Here is a 20,773-nt window from a genome sequence, read left to right on the forward strand (position 1 = left end):
TCTATTTTGCTCTGTCTTCTTGAATCAAGATTTTTTCATGTTCAGTAGTTAATACAATGCTGTTTTATTCAGTGTCATCCTAAGTAAAATTCTAAGTCATGGACTTTGAACTTCTTCAGTGATGAGGGATTTTTTAAAATATGTTCTGGATCTCCACATATCTTTGAAGAATTGTTATTAGATATAGTAAGAGCTCAATATAGAAATGAAGGAAGTCTAATCTTTTGAATTCCTAGTTTAGTGTTCCTTTTCTTGAGGAGCAAATCTTACTTTAATGTTATGAGTGTAACTTCCAACTAGATCATATGTTTGAAAAATTAGGAAGAAAATATGGTCTTTAAGTTTTGTTACTTTTTTCTTCCTAATCATATAAATTAGTAATTGGACAAAATTCTTTGGGCTAACTATACTGCTTTATGATGTTGCTAAATAACTGTTATTGACATTGCAGTTTAAGGAGGACTAGGTTTTATTTTTAAAACTTCATATGTTTATGAAAATTACATAAATCAATGCTAAGAATTTCAATAAAATGGAATGAGAATTAAATGTTATTTCTATCCAAAATAATAAAGCTCTCAATAAAGAAAATATAAACTATGCTTGGATTTGTAACCACTTGCTGTTTGTACTATTTGATTCTTATGAAAATTGTTGCAACTTGTTGGAAAAAAAAAAAAGCAAGGGTCTCTTTATTGAAACAAACTGCTTGACTTATGATGTCTGTTAAATTACATGGTTAACTGAAGGGTCAAATACTAAGCAATTTGGATACACAACATCTTGAAAAGAAAATCTTTTAGAACTTAAGTGAAGGTGAAGTCAGTAAATGCAGTCATTAGGAAGTAGACAAACTACTACAATCAGTGTGACCATGTTAATGATGGTATATTTAATAATCACAAAATGGGGATATGCACTTTGTAGCTCTCATGAACACACCTGAAATAGCTGGTTCCAAAAATGAACAAAAAGTAATTTCAGATTGTATACAGATTCCTCAGTCAGACTGAGGATTGTTATTTTTAGGAGCACATCATTATATTAAAGGCTAAAAGAACAACACAAACAAGAGAAACTGTACAACAGAAAATGGCACAATTTTTTCCATATTTTTCTTGCTGAATTTTTTTTATAAGGCTGATAAATCTTGAATAGGAAACTCTTTAGGGAATTTAAAATTTACTATTGGTTTCTTGTTTTTACAAAATTAATTATATTGCAATTATCACTATATTTAATGGTATGTTGTAACATATCAGTGGTGCATATTTTTGTGCTACAGTTCCCACATTTATTGCTGCTTTTTTGCTTTTTGTTGTTGTTGTTTGTAACATGGGCTACTTATTTTTGCTTCATAGGCATATCATACAAATTAATGCATGTGGGAAAAACGTGAATGATGATGTATGTCATGTTCCGAATTTGGTAACTGCAGTCAATTTCCAAGTCAGTCTTGTGGCCTATAAAGACTGTTCTATAAATGAGTCCTGCACTCTTTCATTTTCACACCACATAAACAAAAAGGTTTGTTTTGAAACATAAACAGAGTTTAGTTTCATGTAAAAACAGGAGAATATATAAAATCAGGTCTTAAAGTGAAAAGTTGTAATAAATTATTAGAAATATACTGAAATGCAGTAAGTTTAGCCAATTGGTGTGAGAATTGCTATCAGACAAGTCAGCTCTCTTTTATGAGCATGTAATGTATCCAGTCTGCAGATAAACCATATTGGTTATGGGAGCAAGCATGAGTCAAGATTTTCCTAACTCAGATGCAATGCTATGTGGATGTGATTGCATAGATTCCAAAGCTAACTCAAGCCAGTAAGTCTTGCCGGGAGTGACATGGATTTACTGAGGTTTTTCTGCGCTGTGCATCTGGAACAAGGGGTGGAGGTGCTGGGAAGTGGAACACAGAATCATCTTGGGTCTATTAGGCCAGTAACTTGAACCCAACACTCGCTTTGCTGGATGTGAGATAGTGTCTCAAAATCATTCGGGCATGATTGAATGGCATTTTCAAAAAATATCCTTATCTGCTCAAATTTTCAGATATTTGGAGGAAGTTAAGTGTGCTCGTTGATTTTTAGAGCTGTCTCTGTATTTGAAAGCAAGTTGCTCCAGTCAGGTTCACATCTCCTTTTTAGGATTTATTTACAGTCATGGACTCGGACCATACTTGATCACTTCAGCTTCTTGCAGTCCTCTTTAGCCTCAGTCTGCCACTTGTCTCTTCAAAAGTTTAGCTTCCAACTCTCCAATGAGGAAACTATTAATTAAATTGTATTACAGAAGAACCTCTGTCTTATCAGTTGAGAAATGGAAGAGGACAAAGAGTTTATGATTCTTTAGAAACTATTTGGTAGAAATACTTGTCAGCTATGCTATGCTAATCAATGTCTTTGTCTTTGTCTGTGCAGTATCATACGTTAATTGGGATTGTTGAAACAGGAAGCCTTCTGTCACTTTAATGTCATCTACTTTTTATTGCTTTGGGACATTTTTCCAGGGGTTTTGGACATCCAGAAATCCTGTATGAATGACTACCATAAATGTGCAGATGGTGTGCTGCAATATTTGTGTAGTGGGTCCATTGCAAGAACATGAAATTGGACCTACTTTGTATGAGCAAACTGTACAGCATGCTCAGTACTCTTTACATGTTTCAGCTGCACTGGACTTGCTGTCAGCTTGGTGAATAAAAAGCAATAAAATGACTATTTTAGTAACCCATTGATACAAGTGACAGTGTAGTTTAAATTACTTTTTAATCATGGAGAAACAGAAAAAAAAGCATTTCTTTTCCCGATTAAATGCTTGTATGTCTTCATAAATGATTCCTAGGTGAATGTTTTATGGGAAATGTGTTGCTGGTGAGCCCTTACAATACTGCTTTAACCATAAAATATTTAAAAGGTAACAGCTACAGCTGATAAAGAAAAGTGGTTTTGGTTTTTTTTTTCATGCATTGTCTTTCTAGTTATGGGTTACTATCTGTAGCCAGAGAAGACTGACAACCACTTTGCTTTTTTGATCATGGGGTGTAACTGACTGAGCTACTTAACACGAGTGAGATATTTAAAAACACTGCATAAAATTAATGCTGTTGTACTAAGGAAGCTTCTTTGTATTGCTATCCTGTGCAGGTCTTTTGACCCAAATTCAAGTTAAAGCAAACCTGAATATTAAATCTGCACAAGCTTCGATGTTGAAGCAGATAATCCTTATTGTGGTTAAAAGGTGAAGTCTGTGACTATCACTGAAACTTCTCTCAAAAATAGGTTGTCTAGCTGGAAGTAAAAGGTTTCTTTGTAATTTATCCCTTCAGCAAACCATACAATGATCTGAACTGTATCACTTTTAAGTGGAATGTACAATTTCAAGGCTTTTTCCAGCTGTTCTTCCTTCTAGAGTCACCACAAAGAAACCCATTCTCTGATAAACTGGAGAATTTCAGAGACACTTTTTTAGTTAAATACCCATGCTGGTATGGATAGAAAGATAGAACTAAAATAATGAGATTTTGAAACAATTTTACTGCCTTCATGTTCGTGATTCTTCTGTATTCAGAATTTTTACATTATCTTGGAGATAATTGGAAAATATTTATGTAACTGAATATAAGGCTTTTAAAAACATCCTGCAGCTCAAAATCTAATTAAAAATATTTTGCAGAGTATAATGGCTTCTTCTTTAAAGGCACTACGGGGAGTAAGGGAATTGGATACCTAGTAATGCAACTACGTGAAAATTACCATGATATTGGTGAACTGAAATAATAAACAGTGTAATAGTTTCAGAAGTTGGGTATATGGTGATACTGAAATCTTGTCCATCTATTTTCTTAAATTTTAATCTGGGAGAGAAAGTTCAGATTTCCCTTAATCAGGACATAGAGTTTGAGGACACTGGAAGAAGGTGAGTGAGAAGAACAAGAGAAAGGAGTTGAATATATGTTGTTCTTTGCTTTTGAGTATTATTTTTCATGAAACACAGATCACTGCTAGTACTCGCTCCTCCACCGTTCCCAAAAGAGCAGTTGGATTGGAAATGCTAGGATTTGGATTTAATCTTAAGAGTTCTGCTTTATAAAATATCATTTGCAACCATAAAGGCTGGAAACCTTCTAAAATGTAAATGGGAGAACATCTCATAATCACATGGCTACAGATCTGAGGATATAAGAAAAACACCATGTTTTTATCAAGTGCACTGTAAACTAGAACTGCTATTTTTCTTGGCTTCCTGGTAGCCATAACTTAGCTGCCTGTTTTCAAGATGTCTTTTGCTTAACACATGCAGATAATGTAGGAAACATCACTGTATGTTATGACTTTCTTTTGTCCTCTTTTTTTTGGTTGGTTTTTTGTTTATTTCCTGTTGTATAATTCTTTCTGGTTTAAACCACAGTTTTAAACACTTATGAGCAGTGCAGGATGGGAGCCCCTGATTTTTTATAATAATAATATAGTATTAAGTTTAAAACCATAGTTCAGCAAGAGGGAACGGAAAAGGAGAACTCCACGTTAAAATTATATATATTGACAATTTGTTGTTAAGGCTGTCACTAATCTTAACCTTAAGGAGAATCACTAATCCTTTTAAAATAAGAGTAGAAATACAATGTAACTAGTTCTAGTTTAGCTTTCTCACTTTTCCTGCCACTTGTCATTTTGTTCTCACATCAAAATAATGTATTATCTACATTTGGATCACTCTTAATATACTTCTGTTACATCAGGTGCTACAAAAAAAGTCTTTTTGCCTTTAACTGTGATTTTTTTCTTTTATGCTTGAAAGTGAAAATATGTAAAATTTGCTGTTAGCAGAAATAGTGAAAAATAGCAACATAGAATACGTTAAAATGCATTATGTACATTAAGGCTGAAATATATACAAATGGGACTGTAGATGACTGAGTAGACATTTAAAAAAACCCAAACTATTAAACAACAAACCTTTAACATACTTATGCTAGTACTTAAAACTATCACATTTATATTTTTGTGTCTCTAACAAGCACGACTGATGTTCCATCACTGGTGAGAGGGAATGGCAAACTCTGTTAACAGGTTGATAGCACTGGAATTGTGTGAGGTTTCCACTCTGCTTCTTGGGGAGCTGATAAGTCAAAATAAATAACAAGTACTACCTCAAGGCTTACTTGGGCTATTGAGCTCATCCCCACCATGGGCCATCAACAAGACATCATAGTGTTTATAACTTAAAGTATTCTTCCTCTTTCTGTGAAATTCAGTATTGCCTAAAAACTTTGTTTTTCTTATATCATTTTTCTGAGCCCGATAGGTAACGGTGTTTGATGGAGGTTGAGCCAGTCATGTGTACGCTGCCTGCAGATAGCTGCTCCAGGCATCTATAATTTGTTTAAAATGATTGGGTGGGGAAATTCTGAAGCAATCTTGAGAGAATGCGTGTTGCCTTGGAGGTAATGTACTAGTGCACTAGAGTAGTAGGTTTATTGTTCCTGGGGCTGATGGTAAGTTGAGTATGTCATCAGGCTGCTGACTTGTATGCCTATCTGAGAAGAAAATGCATTGCTATAAGCCTGGAAAGAAAGTTATCAGCTCAGTAGGAAAGAATTCCACTGTGGAAAGGTGAGCAAAGAGTAGGAGAAGACATTAGTAAATGAGCAACATGTATTGACAGGGACAATGAATGCATTCTGTAAAATGTCATACTAAAATGAAAGGGTTTAAAAATAATTTGCTGTTTGCCCCCTGCAGAATAGCCCTGTTGGAAATTTGAAGTACTTGTAGTTTATCTTAATTTAGAAGCATTACTGGGTTTTGACTGAGGGAGATAAAAAAAAAAAAAAGAGCAAAAAAACCCAGCATCTGTACCTTAATGTTACTTGTTTTCTTTGTTAGTGCTTTGCTTCTGCTGTGAAAAAAATAAATTAAAAATAAGACATTTGATCATAATTCAAAGCGGTGAAAGTGTAGGTGATGATCACATTATGTATAATTTCTGAAATGTGATTGTCCGTTTGCTGCTTCTCATCACATGAGTTGTTAGTTGTGGTGATGGCTATTTCCTTTAATATAAGAGAATAGCCAACAAAATTGGATTAAAAAGGTATTCTTGATATATTTTGAAGAAAGCGTCGCTACTCTTGGGTAGAAGTAGTAAATTTTAGTGCTTATCTAGAAATGTTTGAGAATCCCAAATGGCTTTGGAAAATTGTATTTAGTTTCAATGGTTTTAACTGTGTCAGTTATTCACAACAGGTACATGGTTTAGCTCCTGTACCCCAAATGTTTCATAAACAAAGCCAACATGGAATTAATTAAGCATTAGATACAACAGCCTATCCTTAAACCCAGACTACTGTAATACATGCAGTATACATTAGTGATTGTGAGTGATTGCCTGTAGAAGAAAAATGAATGAGGCACCTCAGTTTTCAGAGAAGCAACAGGCTAATTTGGATACCATTTTTTAAAGCTAGTTAGCCACTACTGGGATTCTTCAAGTACCAATACACTCAACTAATTAATATAAATTTATTAATTCATTTACCAGTCTTATCTTTATGTGCTGAAGAATCTTGACTTGTGATGTGTTGATGACTAGTTGTAAATGTTTTTAAGAAGCAAAAATCAATAGCGTAGGAAACTGATTCTTGGTTGTTTAAGTAGTGTACAATTAAATGCTAGAATGAGAATTATGAAAAGACCAGGGGCTTAAGTCTAATTAAAAGTAATTGGAAGATTTGTCTATATCAGCATGTAAGAATAATTTCTTAGAGGAAAAAAGTAAGACTTTTTTTTTAACCTTTCTCTAAGGTTAAAAGAGGCAATCATTGGAAACAATTGAAATACAATTTAAATTTTCTGGCTGCTTCAGCATGTTCTTTCCTAAGTTTTCATTAGGAGAACTTGGTGTGTATTAGAAGTCAGTTTTACAGATGTGTAAGTAGTCATTAGTTGGCACCCTGTTTGTACATTAGTAGCCAAGCCAATAGACCCAATTAAGCAGGCCTGTCTTCTGTTCTGTTCACAGTTCAGTGCCATTTTGCAAGCTCAATAGTGAGCTGCACTGATCTGTTTGTGTTTGTAGTACATGAAAGCTCTAGGTAGTTTGGTCAGAAGCTGCAGTAAATCAGTGGTAGGTGGGGAATTTAAATTTACCTCTCCTGGTTCCTTGATCTCTAGCAATGACGAATAAATCTACTACAGACAAAACTTTCAATGGAAGTATGGCAAAATAAAATAGTTTAGTACTATGTATTGGGTGCTTTATCTCTCATTTTCTTAACCCTCACTTTGCATATTGATACCAGTGAATAGATACGAGTGGACAGTTACAAGTAGTCAGGGTAGTTTTTTAAGTTTCTTGTTTATCCAAACAACTCCTTTAGCCTACCTTGCAGTGGAAACTATGGCTTAAATTGCAGTTTTTTGACTATAGTCTGTGTTTGACCTTTAAGTAAGGGCTAAATTACAGTTAAATCACTTACTAGCCATAATCTGCCCTTTGAATATGTAATCTCAAACTAACTGTGAAGCAGGTGATCTAGCCAAGGAATCCTACTTTGTATGTCCCCGTTCTGAGACAGATTTGTTCAGAACATTCCCCTTCCTTTCCCCACTGAAAAGATAAAACCATATAGTGATTTGCCTAGATTTAATCTAGAACTAGTAGAATGGCTATAGAATTGAAAGAATGAATGAATCGAGTAGTCCTTTAGCATAGAGAAAGCAACACATTTACTCCAAGTAAATAGCTCTTGATGGAATTATCAAATTATATTAAAGTGCTTTTCATTGCATTTTGTCTTTTAGCAGAACTGTTTACTCTAAACGTAGAAAAGGTGTGTTTTCAGCTAAAATATTTTGTGCTTTGTTTTAAATTTAAGCTACGTGCCACATTTTATTTTGGTTGTTAGGAGGTTCTAGGTTAGTTGATAAAAACAAATAAATTCAGGTACTTTGAGGTAGATTTTGAAAAGTGTTCACATGGTGTGGATAGATGTCCAGTTATACTGTTTATGTGGTTAGACAATCGGCACAAAAAGCAGGCTTGTTTTGCAGTATGGCAATGCTGTGTATGAATAATGCATGCTTTTTTTCAGATGAGGTTTTTGACTGAATTTAGATAATACATTTGGCATTGAGATTTCAGTTGTACAGTATACATACGGAGAATTCCATATTCTGAAATGACAGTTTTTTTTCTTTACTTCATTTAAAAGAGGACATCTCTATCTTCACTTATCTTAAAACATTTTAATAACTGAGACTACCAATTATGTTTTATAGGATTTGATTTTTGTGCTAAGGCTTTATCAAAAGCTTTTAATAAGGTGCTTTCTGCTGAGTTAATGATATGTTTTAGATGGCATTTCTTATACCTATCTTCAATAGACATAGTCAGACAGTGTGATTGTAATAATCAAGTTTCAATCAAACCATACTTAGTATGACAAATATCACGTGAGATTGTAGTGCAGGTATTCGTGCTCTTGATAAAGGGCTTAATTTGACTCCTAGCAGAGATGGAGAACCACTATTGATTTTTATATCAGAATGCAAAATAGCTCTTATTTGTCATGTATGAGGGAAATTGCTTCTTAATTAAAACTAAATAAAACACTCACTCCAAGGTTTTATGCAGTAATACAAGAAGTATCATGTTGTGTTGCAAATGTGTTCTTATACAGGTCTGTAAAGGTTTGGTTAGCAATTATTCTTAACAAACTAAAACACTTCTTAAACAGCTGTTTAAAACATCATTTGTTTGTATCCTTCCTGGAATGTTTGAGATTTACTGTACCCCAAAGCTCACTTGTTGTTTTTCCCTCCCCCAAAGCAAATGTCAAAGAAATATTTGAACAGAGTATTATTCATCTTCAAATCCCCTTCAACTGGGACTGTGAGTTCATTCGACTGCATTTTGGACATAACAGGAAGAAGCATCTTAACTATTCAGAGTTCACTCAGTTTCTTCAGGTCAGTTATTAACCTTCTTCCAAAGTAGAACTGAAATTCATTTTCACTTCTAATAGTACACTAATACCATTATAAATTTTGAGCTTATTCTGGTAGTGATAATCATTATCTGATACTAATCCTGACAGTTATGATGAACTGTTATTTCTCCATACCAGTTCTGTAAACAGGATGTACTCGTTGTGCTTTAACTCGAATACCATCCTATAAAAGAATTGGACTAAATAAATGCTTATGAAATTAAGCATTTTACTGATAGTTGTTAAACTGGATTGAGGGTCTACGTTTTGTGTCAGAGGAATTTAATAGCAAAACTAACCTCTACCAGAGAAAGATTGCGTGCTTAATATAACCAGTTGTTATTAACCATATAACCTCCCATATAAAGGTTTTAGCTTCTTTAACATTTCTTTTAGTTTTATAAACATTATCCTAATACTTACCCTTTTTTTCTCTCACTGGCATGCATGCTACCACACATATATTGGGAATTTGGTCTTAAATACAGCTAACTTCGCAGGAGGCAAATCTGCTTTCCTGAGATGTTGCTGAAGCACCCTCTAGGAATCAGGCTTTAAAGGATCTCACTCCTAGGAATGGACTTTGTGCTAAGCCAAAAAGTTACAGTAAAAACATATTATGAATTTAACGTTATACTAGAAGGAAGTAAAGGAAGACATCAGTTATAAAGGATGGAGAAAGAGGAAAGTAGGAGAAATGTACATTTTATAATTCATGAGAAAGGAGTTCACAGAATTGTAGGTAATTGCACTGAATTCCATAAATTAATATGCAGTGATCACCTCATGATAAAACATGATCACATGCAGTGATCACCTCATGATAAAAACTTAAAGTTTTTTGTCTAGTAGACCTGAAGAAAAATAGATTATGCACTTCCAGAGCTGACCTTTGGTACAAAGTAGTTTGGACATAATGTCTTAAAAGTAGGGAGTGATAGATGTGCTTTGATATAATCTGTGATTATTGTCCAGGATAAAAATAGATCATAGAATCATAGAATAGTTTGGATTGGAAGGGACCTTTACAGGTCATCTAGTCCAACCCCCCTGCAGTGAGCAGGGACATCTTCAACTAGATCAGGTTGCTCAGAGCCCCATCCAACCTGACCTTGAATGTTTCCAGGGATGGGTCATCTACCACCTCTCTGGGCAACCTGTTCCAGTGTTTCACCACCCTCATCGTAAAAAAAATTCTTCCTTATACCTAATCTGAATATACCTAAACCTCTTTTAGTTAAAAACCTTTACCCCTTCTCCTATTGCATTAAAACCATTCCCCCTTGTCCTATTGCAACAGGCCCTACTAAAATGTCTGTCCCCATCTTTCTTATAAGCCCCCTTTAAGTATTGAAAGGCCACAAGAAAGGTCTCCCTGGAGCCTTCTCTTCTCCAGGCTGAACAAACCCAACTCTCAGCCTTTCCTCATAGGAGAGGTGTTCTATCCCTCTGATTGTTTTTGTGGCCCCTTCTGGATCTGCTCCAACAGGTCCATGTCCTTCCTCTACTGAGCTGTATCTCGATCTAGAGCAGATTCTAGAAAAACATGTCTAACTAGATAGGATCTGAAGTCTATATTGTAAATTGAGATACGGGAGTTTGGCACAGTCTTTCAAGGCTGCGGTATAACTTGATGTTACTTTCAAGGAATAAACTGTGTCTTGCATTTGATACTACATATTTAAGTGATCCCAGGCACAAATTCAGGACACTAGTGCTGAAAAACCCCAGATTGCTAGTGAGAAGAATCTTTTTGTTGGGAACCCAGAACAAAGTGATAACTACCTGTTCTATTTTTATGTTTTGTTCCAAGATACTGTCATGTAAGATACAGTAACCTCTTACTGTCATCATATAATAAAAACCATTAGTGTAGGGAAGGGTAGCATGGGCTGCGGTAATTTCAATATGTACACAAGTTAGATATTGCTGTCCCTCCTTTTAGATCAGGTTGGTTTTCCTATTTGGTCTGACAGCATCTTGTGGGGTTTGGGACTTGGATCAGAGCAGGCTTGTTGCACTCTGATCTAGAAAACCTTGATCTTGAGGTTATGAGACTTGAGAAATTACTGTAAAGGTGATATAAGCTAGATAGTTTGCCATCTTCTTATTGTCTGTCAGAACATAGTTATTATTTTAGCTGCTTCTAGAGGTCTGAATGACAGCTGAATGTGTTTTATTGTTTGCTTGAATAGAAGGAAACAACTTTTTCTGGACATAGAATTTACAACCATCGTTATTATCTTGAGGTTAGGTTACTGCAGTGTGCTTTATATGAAGGTTTTTACAGATTGTATAGGAGTTTTAAATTGCCTGAAATGAGTGACCATTTCTGACATTATTGGAGGTAGCTGTTGCGGGCAATCTAAATCTATATTATATGATTTTCACTGTCCTCCTGTTTATTTTCAAGTACTTTTCAATGAGTTAGTTTATAATAGCCCAGTCATATTTCATCTTGGATGTGTAAGAGATCAGCTCACTTCAAGTCTTTAAGATCAATATCAGAAGTTTCTCTAGTAGTTAAGTATTTAATAAAGGAATAGATAGCAGACAGGACATGGGTATGTGAAGTTTATTTCTCAAATAATTTAGTGAAAGTGCATATTTCCTTACAGTTGAATTGAGGCTTTTCTTTGACAGAGGAATGTATCTGTGGATAGAATCAGTATGCAGACTTCTTGTTTTAGTTGAGCTGGCCTTTAAGTTTAAACTGCAGTTGTGCTGTGGTCTACATGCACAGACGTATTGAGGCATGCTGCAAGAATATGAAATTAGTGAGAGTTTTGTGAACAGTGAGTTACAAAATTTGCTTCTAATGTGCTATTTCTGAATATTCATTCTAGGAGCTGCAGTCAGAACACGCAAGACAAGCCTTCACATTGAAGGACAAAAATAAAAGTGGTATGATAACTGGGCTGGACTTCAATGACATCATGGTTACCCTTCGCTCGCATATGCTAACTCCGTTTGTGGAAGAGAATTTAGTTTCAGTAAGTGTAAAGAAAAGTGCCTTGAATTCAGCTTTTAATAGCTGTAATGTTTTCAGATGTTACTGCTTCTCTCCCACTTTGTCTTCTTCTACCTGTTTATCACTGCCTTGGTGCTAGAGATTATCACCTTCATAATAGAGCGGGCAGGGTGAAACATGGCAGCACTTGTTGGCTGCAGTAGTGGAAAAGTTTGGCAGTCTGGTTTACATGCTTAAAGTGCCATTGGAAACAGTTTGAGTTAGTCTACTATACTTTCCACTGAAGCAGGGCAAAACTGTACTTGGCACAGAAAGAACATTCATTTAGGACAAAAACATCTAATTTTTACATTTGAATATATGACAGATCTCAAAAGGTGGAGACTACTTGCGGTTTTGTCCTTTTATATACTCTTACATTCTTTTATTTTTTCAGATCAGAATTTGGAAAATCAGGATGTAGATTTTAGAGGCAGAATGGTTACAGCTGTGATAGTCTGGCAAGATCTGTAGGTAAAGCAATGACATAAAAGTTATAATCTAAAAGTATATAGTATAAAAAGTATGTAAGAATGAAAATTATATAAAATATAAAGTAATAAGAGTGGCTGGAGAGCTGCCCAGCAGGGAAGGACCTGGGGGTGTTGGTTGACAGCTGGCTGAATATGAGCCAGCAGTGTGCCCAGGTGGCCAAGAAGGCCAATGGCATCCTGGCTTGTATCAAAAATAGTGTGGCCAGCAGGACTAGGGAAGTGATCGTGCCCCTGTACTCAGCACTGGTGAGGCCGCACCTCGAATACTGTGTTCAGTTTTGGGCCCCTCAGTACAAGAGAGACATTGAGGTGCTGGAGCGTGTCCAGAGAAGGGCAACAAAGCTGGTGAAGGGTCTGGAGCAGAAGTCTGATGAGGAGCGGCTGAGGGAACTGGGGTTGTTTAGCCTGGAGAAAAGGAGGCTGAGGGGAGACCTTATTGCTCTCTACATCCACGTGAAAGGAGGTTGTAGACAGGTAGAGGTCGGCCTCTCCTCCCAAGTAACAAGCAATAGAACGAGAGGAAATGGCCTCAAGTTGCACCAGGGGAGGTTTAGACTGGATATTAGGAAATTTTACTTCACTGAAGGGGTTATCAAGCATTGGAACAGGCTGCCCAGGGAAGTGGTTGAGTCACCATCCCTGGAGGTATTTAAAGGACGTTTGGATGAGGTGCTTAGGGACATGGTTTAGTGGTGGACTTGGCAGTGTTAGGTTTACGGTTGGACTCGATGACCTTAAAGGTCTTTTCCAACCTATACGATTTTGTGATTCTGTGATTTTGTAATAACTTTTATCTTACTATTTTACCTATAAATCTTGCCTTGCCTGACTAATAAGGCATACTGTCTTCCATAAAATTTATAGTATCTACTAAGTTTAGACTTCTAAATAAATGGTCACTGCTGTATGTGATGCAAGAAATCAGTTTGTGCCTTTATCTAAAGTAGCATTTACATGCATTTCTCTATTAGAAATAGAGAGTATTAGAAAAATACTCAGTGACACGTTTAGTGAGTGTATCAGATAAATTGAATAATAATCTACTTAAATGATTATTTCCTGATTGTTTCAATGTTCAATTTTTACCAAAAAATAGTATCCTGTCTAATAATTCTCCCCTCATGTTTCTATTAAAAATATCTTAAAGTTACAGGAATAGAAAGATATCTTTAATTCTTTCCTTATTTGCCCAAATGGATGTTTCTGTAATTTGTGATAAGATGTTGTAAAAGGACTTAAGGCACTTAACTGCATTCATTTAATTTTTAAAGGTAGCTGGTGGAACTGTTTCACATCAGGTCAGCTTCTCCTATTTCAATGCATTTAATGCCCTTTTGAATAACATGGATCTTGTTAGGAAGATATACAGTAATATAGCAGGTACAAGAAAAGATGTTGAAGTCACAAAAGGTAAAGTATATTTCCTAATTTTACTAATTTTTTAGTTCTGTCCAGTTTGTAATCTGGTGTTGCATATGGGTTAAGGCAAGTCAGAAGCTGCAATAGTATGCAAGGTTAGGGCTACTGTGAAAGTGTTTAAAGGGTGATTTTCATCCTCACAGGTTAGTAATGATTTTCAGCTAGCTCATTGAAGAATTGGGATTCTGGCAGGAGCTGTGTTGGCCTTATTAGTTTGAATGGATAGCTGCAAGTCAGTATATTATTGAGGATTTTACCACTCCTTGAAAGGGATGCATGGTTGCTTAGAGATAAAAAGTTCCTAGGGAATGTGATAGAATGGATTAAGTTTTAAAATTCATTATCAGTAATCTCCATGTTGTTTAGCTCTAGTTACTTTATCCATAATTAAATATTTTTTAGAAAAATGGTAATAATTTATGACTACTTAGTGCTTACTTGCCTGAGTGGTTTTATATACAGTTTATGACTGTTAGGACATAGCTAATCCCTGTGCATATAAAAGGTTGCCATATTTCAGTCTTGCCGCAGGCATGAGTGGATTGCTTTTTTAATCATTTTATGACAGATACCAGCTACCAATTTTATTACCTGTATGGATGGGACCAGCAAAGCATGCCAAGTTCCTTTTTTTTCTTCGTTTGGCTTATGTTCATATGCTCTGCATACCTTTGTCCCTAAAGGAAAGCATAAAATGCCTGTCCTCATCCTCCAAATTGTGCTAACAAATTGCCTAGCAATGTTTTTTGGTGCAGATGCATAAATACATCTTGCTTGGATTTGTGTTGTGAAGAAAAGCTACTGTGTTTTCACTGCTCAGACTTGTTTACTGCAGCTTGCTAGTTATGTCATGAACATGTCATGTAATTTGGCTAGATGAATACCTAAGCTTGGGGTCATTCAGAGCTAGCTGAGAAAGAAATCTGGATGTAAAGGCAATAGATAAGTTAGTTGCCCTTAAAGCTGTGACTAATGGACCATTATTCTGTTCTGTTTTGCAGAACTTCAGAAAGAAGAACCACAAATTGTGGGTGTGGTTTTATTAAGCTTGTTAATATGAGGATTTTTGTTGACTTTGATGAATTCTTACCATAAATCAGAGTTGTGGAGTCAGACTTGCTCTGTGTTGAAAAGGCCTGTTTCAAGATAGATGTGCCCCTAAAGATATCTTTTCCCTTTGCATTATGTATTTTGCTTCTTGGTGATAGCTTTCATTTTTATGATATTAAAGTTATTTGTGAGCATTTAAAGAGGAAATTTGACAAATAACACAATTGTGTTATTTCTCTTTCCCTTTTAAATCTAGAGGAGTTTACCCACTTTGCAATCCGATTTGGACAAGTTACACCACTGGAAATAGATATTCTCTACCAACTTGCAGATTTATACAATGTTACTGGGTAACATCATAATTTTATCATTTTACAGTCATTATTTTGCTGTTTTCTGTGTGAAAACTACTCATTTTTGTCTTAATTTTAAAAAGTTGTGTGTTCCATTGTATTTCATTACAGTAATTTATTCAATGTAAACTGACTTTGGTGTATGCATGGGTTTTGTAAGTGAATTGTGTACATCAAGCACAATTATTAATTATCATATTATAGGTATACATGTAAAATAGCAAAATGCATTACAGTAGTCCCAAAAGGCTACAATACACTGGTATTATTAACTTTAAGTATTGATGATGTTTTGCCTGGGTCTTTAACACATGTGAAATCTTAGATAGGGACACACCTAGAAATAGTTTAATTTGTGTATTATATCCTTTATTACTAGTAATCAAGAACTTGCTTCTGAATAATCCAAGCTCCCTTTATCTCCACTTGGGAGCTACAAGAAGAGAATGCCTTTCTAACTCCAAGGATTCTTTATTGCAGTGTAGCAGACTTCTTAGATGTGCATTCAAATATGACAGGTGGTTCTTTTTAAACTCAGGATGTACTCTGTGGGGTGTGGCCAGGAATACTGTATTGAATATGTTTGATGTTTTATCTAACAGTAATTTGCTTTTCTCTGCCTTGTGTAAAGGCGCTTAACTTTGGCAGATATTGAGAGAATAGCACCACTGGCTGAAGGTGCATTACCTTACAACTTGGCAGAACTCCAGAGGCAGGTAGGTAGTAGTGACACATATAATAAAATTGTTGAAGTTAAGTGAATGTTTACATGTACTTGCATATGAAAAATAAGCTTTAAACAGATTCCCAACAAGTGCAACATGCTGTGTGTATTGCTATAAGGATAGAAATGGGGCAGACTATTGAGTATGTGTCTAAACAAGATATTAGATGTCATATTGAAGGATGGCCTGTTTAGACATGAGCATGTATAGATACTTGGATTCCTTACTGTGAATACATTTGTTCACTCCTGAAAAGGCCTTTCACTTTATTAAGTACTCTAACTCTGTAATTATAAAATTATTTTTAGATAGTAAAAAATATGAGTATTAAATGCAAGGCTTATAAATGGGTTCTTTTTTGAAAAATTGGATTAAATGATTGGCTTAACCATTTATCTAAAATTATCATTGAGTTTTACTATACTTGTTGGCTATCTGACCTAGACAGTAGAAGGGGAATTCAAATTTATTGGGACTGATGAAAAGGGGAGAATTAGAAGATGAAAAATATTGCAGTAGAATGTTAAACCTCTATTTCACCAGAGCTTTACATTCATGTTTACTAGCTTTGCTTTTATCATAGTTTCCTTATTAAACATATACATATATAGTACAGCATAAGAGTCCCAGACTGTGCAGTAGGATTTTGAATAGAAATTGTTTCTTACTTTGATGGCTCTTTTTACAACTGTAAGAACTGAAGATTTAGGACCAAACGTTATGCAGGTTTAGCTTACGTTTAGACTTTACACCACAGTTAGTGGGTACTATACTGCTCACTTTCAGGAGTATAGTTTGCAAGTTTGTGTTAAAAATAAATCTAGATTTTGGGGGCTTATCTTTGCTATAGTTTTGGTTCAACATGTAATCTGAGAGGTTTTCTTTTGCAAGCAGATCTGTCTAACGCTAGTTAAGTATTGAATTGGATTTTACCTTAAAATTTATCTAAGGTTGAACCTGAACTACTGCTGATATTGAAGCTCGCAACATAATGGGGCATCTCCTGTGCTGCTAGTAGAAATATTCCATTCCATTCCATTCCATTCCAGATGTATTCTAGGGAAATCCTTTTTCTGGAGCATTTTGTAGGTGGCTGCTGTCACAAGAGTAGTTCAGGGGGAATTAACTCAGTTGTTAATAACATGAAGATAATAATGCACTCGAGAAAATCCTTGAAACGGTTACACAGCAGATTCAGAAAGGAAGATGTACATACATGGTGAATTACATGGTTGCATAATCATAAAATACATAGGCCAGTTACATGTTGGTGTTTATTATACAAAACAAAAAAAATAGGATCGGATCTTAAAAGTTTCTGATGCACAATCTTTTATTTATTTTTACTGTTAGAACTTCATGAGAAATTGCAGTTCCACACAGAGCTGTACATTCTCGAGTAAGCTTTACAAGAAAATACAATAGTGTTGATCTGAACCAGCGCATTTTGCTCTAAGGATGTCTCCACATCCCTCTGTAATATACAAAGGGAAGTAGGATATATAATTCTTAAGATCTTGTATGAGCATATCCCATAGTTCTGACTAAATACATCTTTGTGTACTCAGTAGATAAATATAATTCTTCATCTTGAAGGTTCCCATTTTCTTACAATGTCTAAACAACTCTAATTCTTTCTCTTTCAGTCTGTGCTAAGAGTTTATGGGGTGCCTATCAAGACATCCAAGGGCTCTGATTCCCAAGTGGGCATAGCCTGGCTTGGGCTGGGTTCTGCTCCCAGCTGCCCACACCTCGCTTCGTACACAGACAGCTGAACTTCTTACGAATCAGCTGCTGAATGGCCACATCTTGCAGCTCAGCATTTATGGCAATCTGATGCTGGTGATGAGTTGCGTTAAAATGCTGCTCCTGCATTGCAGTGATTCAGCGACTGATTCCGAAGTAGCTCAGCCATCTGGGCTGTTGGGGCAGGAGGATATGCAGCTGGCAGCAATACCTTTGTCAGCCATTCAAATCTACGCTGTCTCCCATAAAGTGAAATGCAGATTCTCTACCCTGGTGATGCCAGTGACGGATAGTACTGCTGCAGGATGGTCTGAGATAAAGTGGCAGCGCAGTGACAAAATCACCTGTGCCTTGTTCGCCACGTGAATGTCCTGTATTTGCCAGTGGATGAGGGGTCCCAGGAGTCAGTCTGAAAATGAAAGCTTGCGTTTATACAGCCTTTTATTTCTCAGCTCACTTTTTATGCATATTGCAAAGAGGTTCCTTTAAGCAGTTATATCCACTACAAAATCTAGGATATGTATCAGTGACAGGAAAATCTTGAATTAGTTCAACTGCTATGGTTGAAAAATTGTCCTATATGGAATATAGCAAGTCTTCCATATGTGGGACTTTGAGTGTATTTTGGGTACTGTTATTACAGGTGGATTTGATCATTCAGTTCTCTTTCAAACAAATCGGTCTGAAACACAGTGTCTGGTCTGTTCTTAATGTTACTGCTCTGTTGTCCTTAGTCGATTAGACATATCTGAGCCAATGAAATAAGTGTCCAAAATCTACTTAATGGTAACAGCCTTCCTACGGGTTCCTCAAGACCAGAATGATGGAATGGATTGACGCAGAAATGTGTATGCAATGTTTATCCAGACTAATGAGTAATACTTTTAATGAAGTTTTGTAATTACATTCTGAACTGCCAACTTTGGTTTTAATTGGTGTCTTTGTGGCACTCACCTTTCTGAGTAGACAAAATACTAACTTGTTTTGTTTTACACTTCAGAATTACCTTTGTAGCTTGGCACTGTTATAAAATGAGCTCATTGATTATAGTTTCACTCATCACTAGAACAGAATATACTCTTTTCACACTCTTGGAGTAATACATTATATTTTCATCGTATTCTACGTTCTGTGTTAAGAGAGCACAGCGGAAAGCAAAGTAATTTTGTTTTCTTTGTTTAATAAGGAACAGTCTTTTATTTAGACCTTATCCTAAGTTAACCTTGTATTACTTTATTTAACTGTATAGATAAAATGAAAGATATCCCATTCTGGAAGAGAGAATATCATTCCAGTGAGGTCCAGCTGTCCCTGGATAATGAAAACAAGTCTGTAATCATCCTTATGTGATTTTTAAAATGCCTTCTTAAAGGAGAATCTACATTTTTACATAAACTCATTCTGTCTTTGTAGATTTGGTGGAAATGGAAATTAGCCTGCTTTCAACCATGTTTACTTTATTGTCAATTTTTTCATTGTGTAAGATTTTCTTAAAGCCTAGCAGCTGAATATCCTATGAGGATGACAGCTACAGTAATTTTCTGTTTATAAATATTCATGATTTGAAAGCTATAGCATTAATTACATTCATTTACATATCCATTTGAACACACGAGTAAACTGCAAACTTTGTGGACACTTATTTAATAATATAAAAGTGCCATTTCCTTCACAAAGAATTTGATTTTTAACATCCAGTGACATATTCATTAAGATTAATGTCTGAATGTAATGATTGGATTTTGATGTGGAGCTTAGAAGAGAAAGAGTAACCTTAAAACAGCTAAAGGGAAGCAGGTGTGCTAAACTAGGAGAAAATTTTTGTGGAATGAAGAACCAGTCTTGTTTCTAAGCCTTTTTAGGGTAGTATTATTGCATGTGTCTTTTATTTACATGAATCGAAAGAGCTATATCTGTATTTTAGAATTTATTTTTGTGGTTATTTTGGTTTTATTGTGATTTTTCTTTTTTTTAAGATCAGGAAAATTTAGTGTTTTGAGACTAGCGAGGACATTCTTCAGATTTATTGCTTCTATTTGCTTGTAAAAGCAATACGTTTGATTTATACTTTTTTATGCTGGTCCACATGTGCAGTTTATAATTTTGGTGCTGCCCAGAATTTCTCTGTTCTTCTCTGTTAAGCTGTATTGTTGGGGGAGGAAAATATGGAAAGAAATGGTGGTAGCTATATCTTTTTCTTCTGTGGAAAAACCACATAAAATATAATTCATGTTTTATAACAGGTAATGATCCCATCTTAATCTCATAGGCTTTTGTCCTACATTGTGTACATACAGTGTAACATTATGCAATAAAGGCAGGTTTTTGCACATCCAAGGTAATACCGGTCCAAACAGAGTAGCTTATGCTGAGGTACATGCTGTCTTTCTGTGGAAATTCCACTTTCCAGAGCTTCAATAAGGTGAACGTAACTTAGTTAAGTAGCCTTGGTGAGTTAGCTGTGAAATGTGCATGTGATAATCTTTGTGGAGGATTCATAATGTGCATCAGAGCAAAGCTGCCTGTAGCAGTCTGAGGTCTGTATACATTCCAGCTGTGCTGTCAGGAGTGCATCTGCTAACGGTACAGGGTGCTTTTAAGAAAAACAGGTTTGTGTTTGGGACATGGGCTGTAGCATCTGCTTTAATATGGAATTTAACAGTTAATATCTTGGCCACTTACATAACCCAGACAAGTTATACTGCATAATAGAAATTCTTCTCTAATCCCCTTATTTATGTTTGGAAGAAAATTTGGCCCATCTTGCATACTTATAGAGCAAGTCTGTGACCACTTACATCTTGTTTACTAGTTACCTTGTTTCTAATAGCCATCTACTAATATGATTATGAGTCTCTGCAAATATTTTCTGTGCAGACTTGTATTTATTTAAAACACTAATACATTTATAGTATTGTATGTGATTGAAGTGAGTGAGGTCATCATTGTGTCTGTAAATTACTAACTGCCTGAAAAAGTCT

At 35.4% G+C, this 20,773-nt stretch overlaps 1 protein-coding gene across 3 annotated transcripts in view; it reads left to right on the plus strand.

Moving 5' to 3' along the window:
* The window catches only part of SLC25A12 (solute carrier family 25 member 12), a 53,769-nt gene that overhangs the window by 13,619 nt on the left and 19,377 nt on the right, over positions 1-20,773 (plus strand). For all 3 annotated transcript variants that reach the window (XM_075512596.1, XM_075512594.1, XM_075512595.1), the window contains exons 5-9: positions 8,836-8,975; positions 11,842-11,988; positions 13,771-13,909; positions 15,225-15,318; positions 15,953-16,037. In XM_075512596.1, coding sequence (XP_075368711.1) covers positions 8,836-8,975; positions 11,842-11,988; positions 13,771-13,909; positions 15,225-15,318; positions 15,953-16,037 — 605 coding nt within the window. The remainder of the gene's footprint in view (positions 1-8,835; positions 8,976-11,841; positions 11,989-13,770; positions 13,910-15,224; positions 15,319-15,952; positions 16,038-20,773) is intronic.

Source organism: Mycteria americana, chromosome 9, assembly GCF_035582795.1.
Source record: "Mycteria americana isolate JAX WOST 10 ecotype Jacksonville Zoo and Gardens chromosome 9, USCA_MyAme_1.0, whole genome shotgun sequence".
Taxonomy (NCBI): domain Eukaryota; kingdom Metazoa; phylum Chordata; class Aves; order Ciconiiformes; family Ciconiidae; genus Mycteria; species Mycteria americana.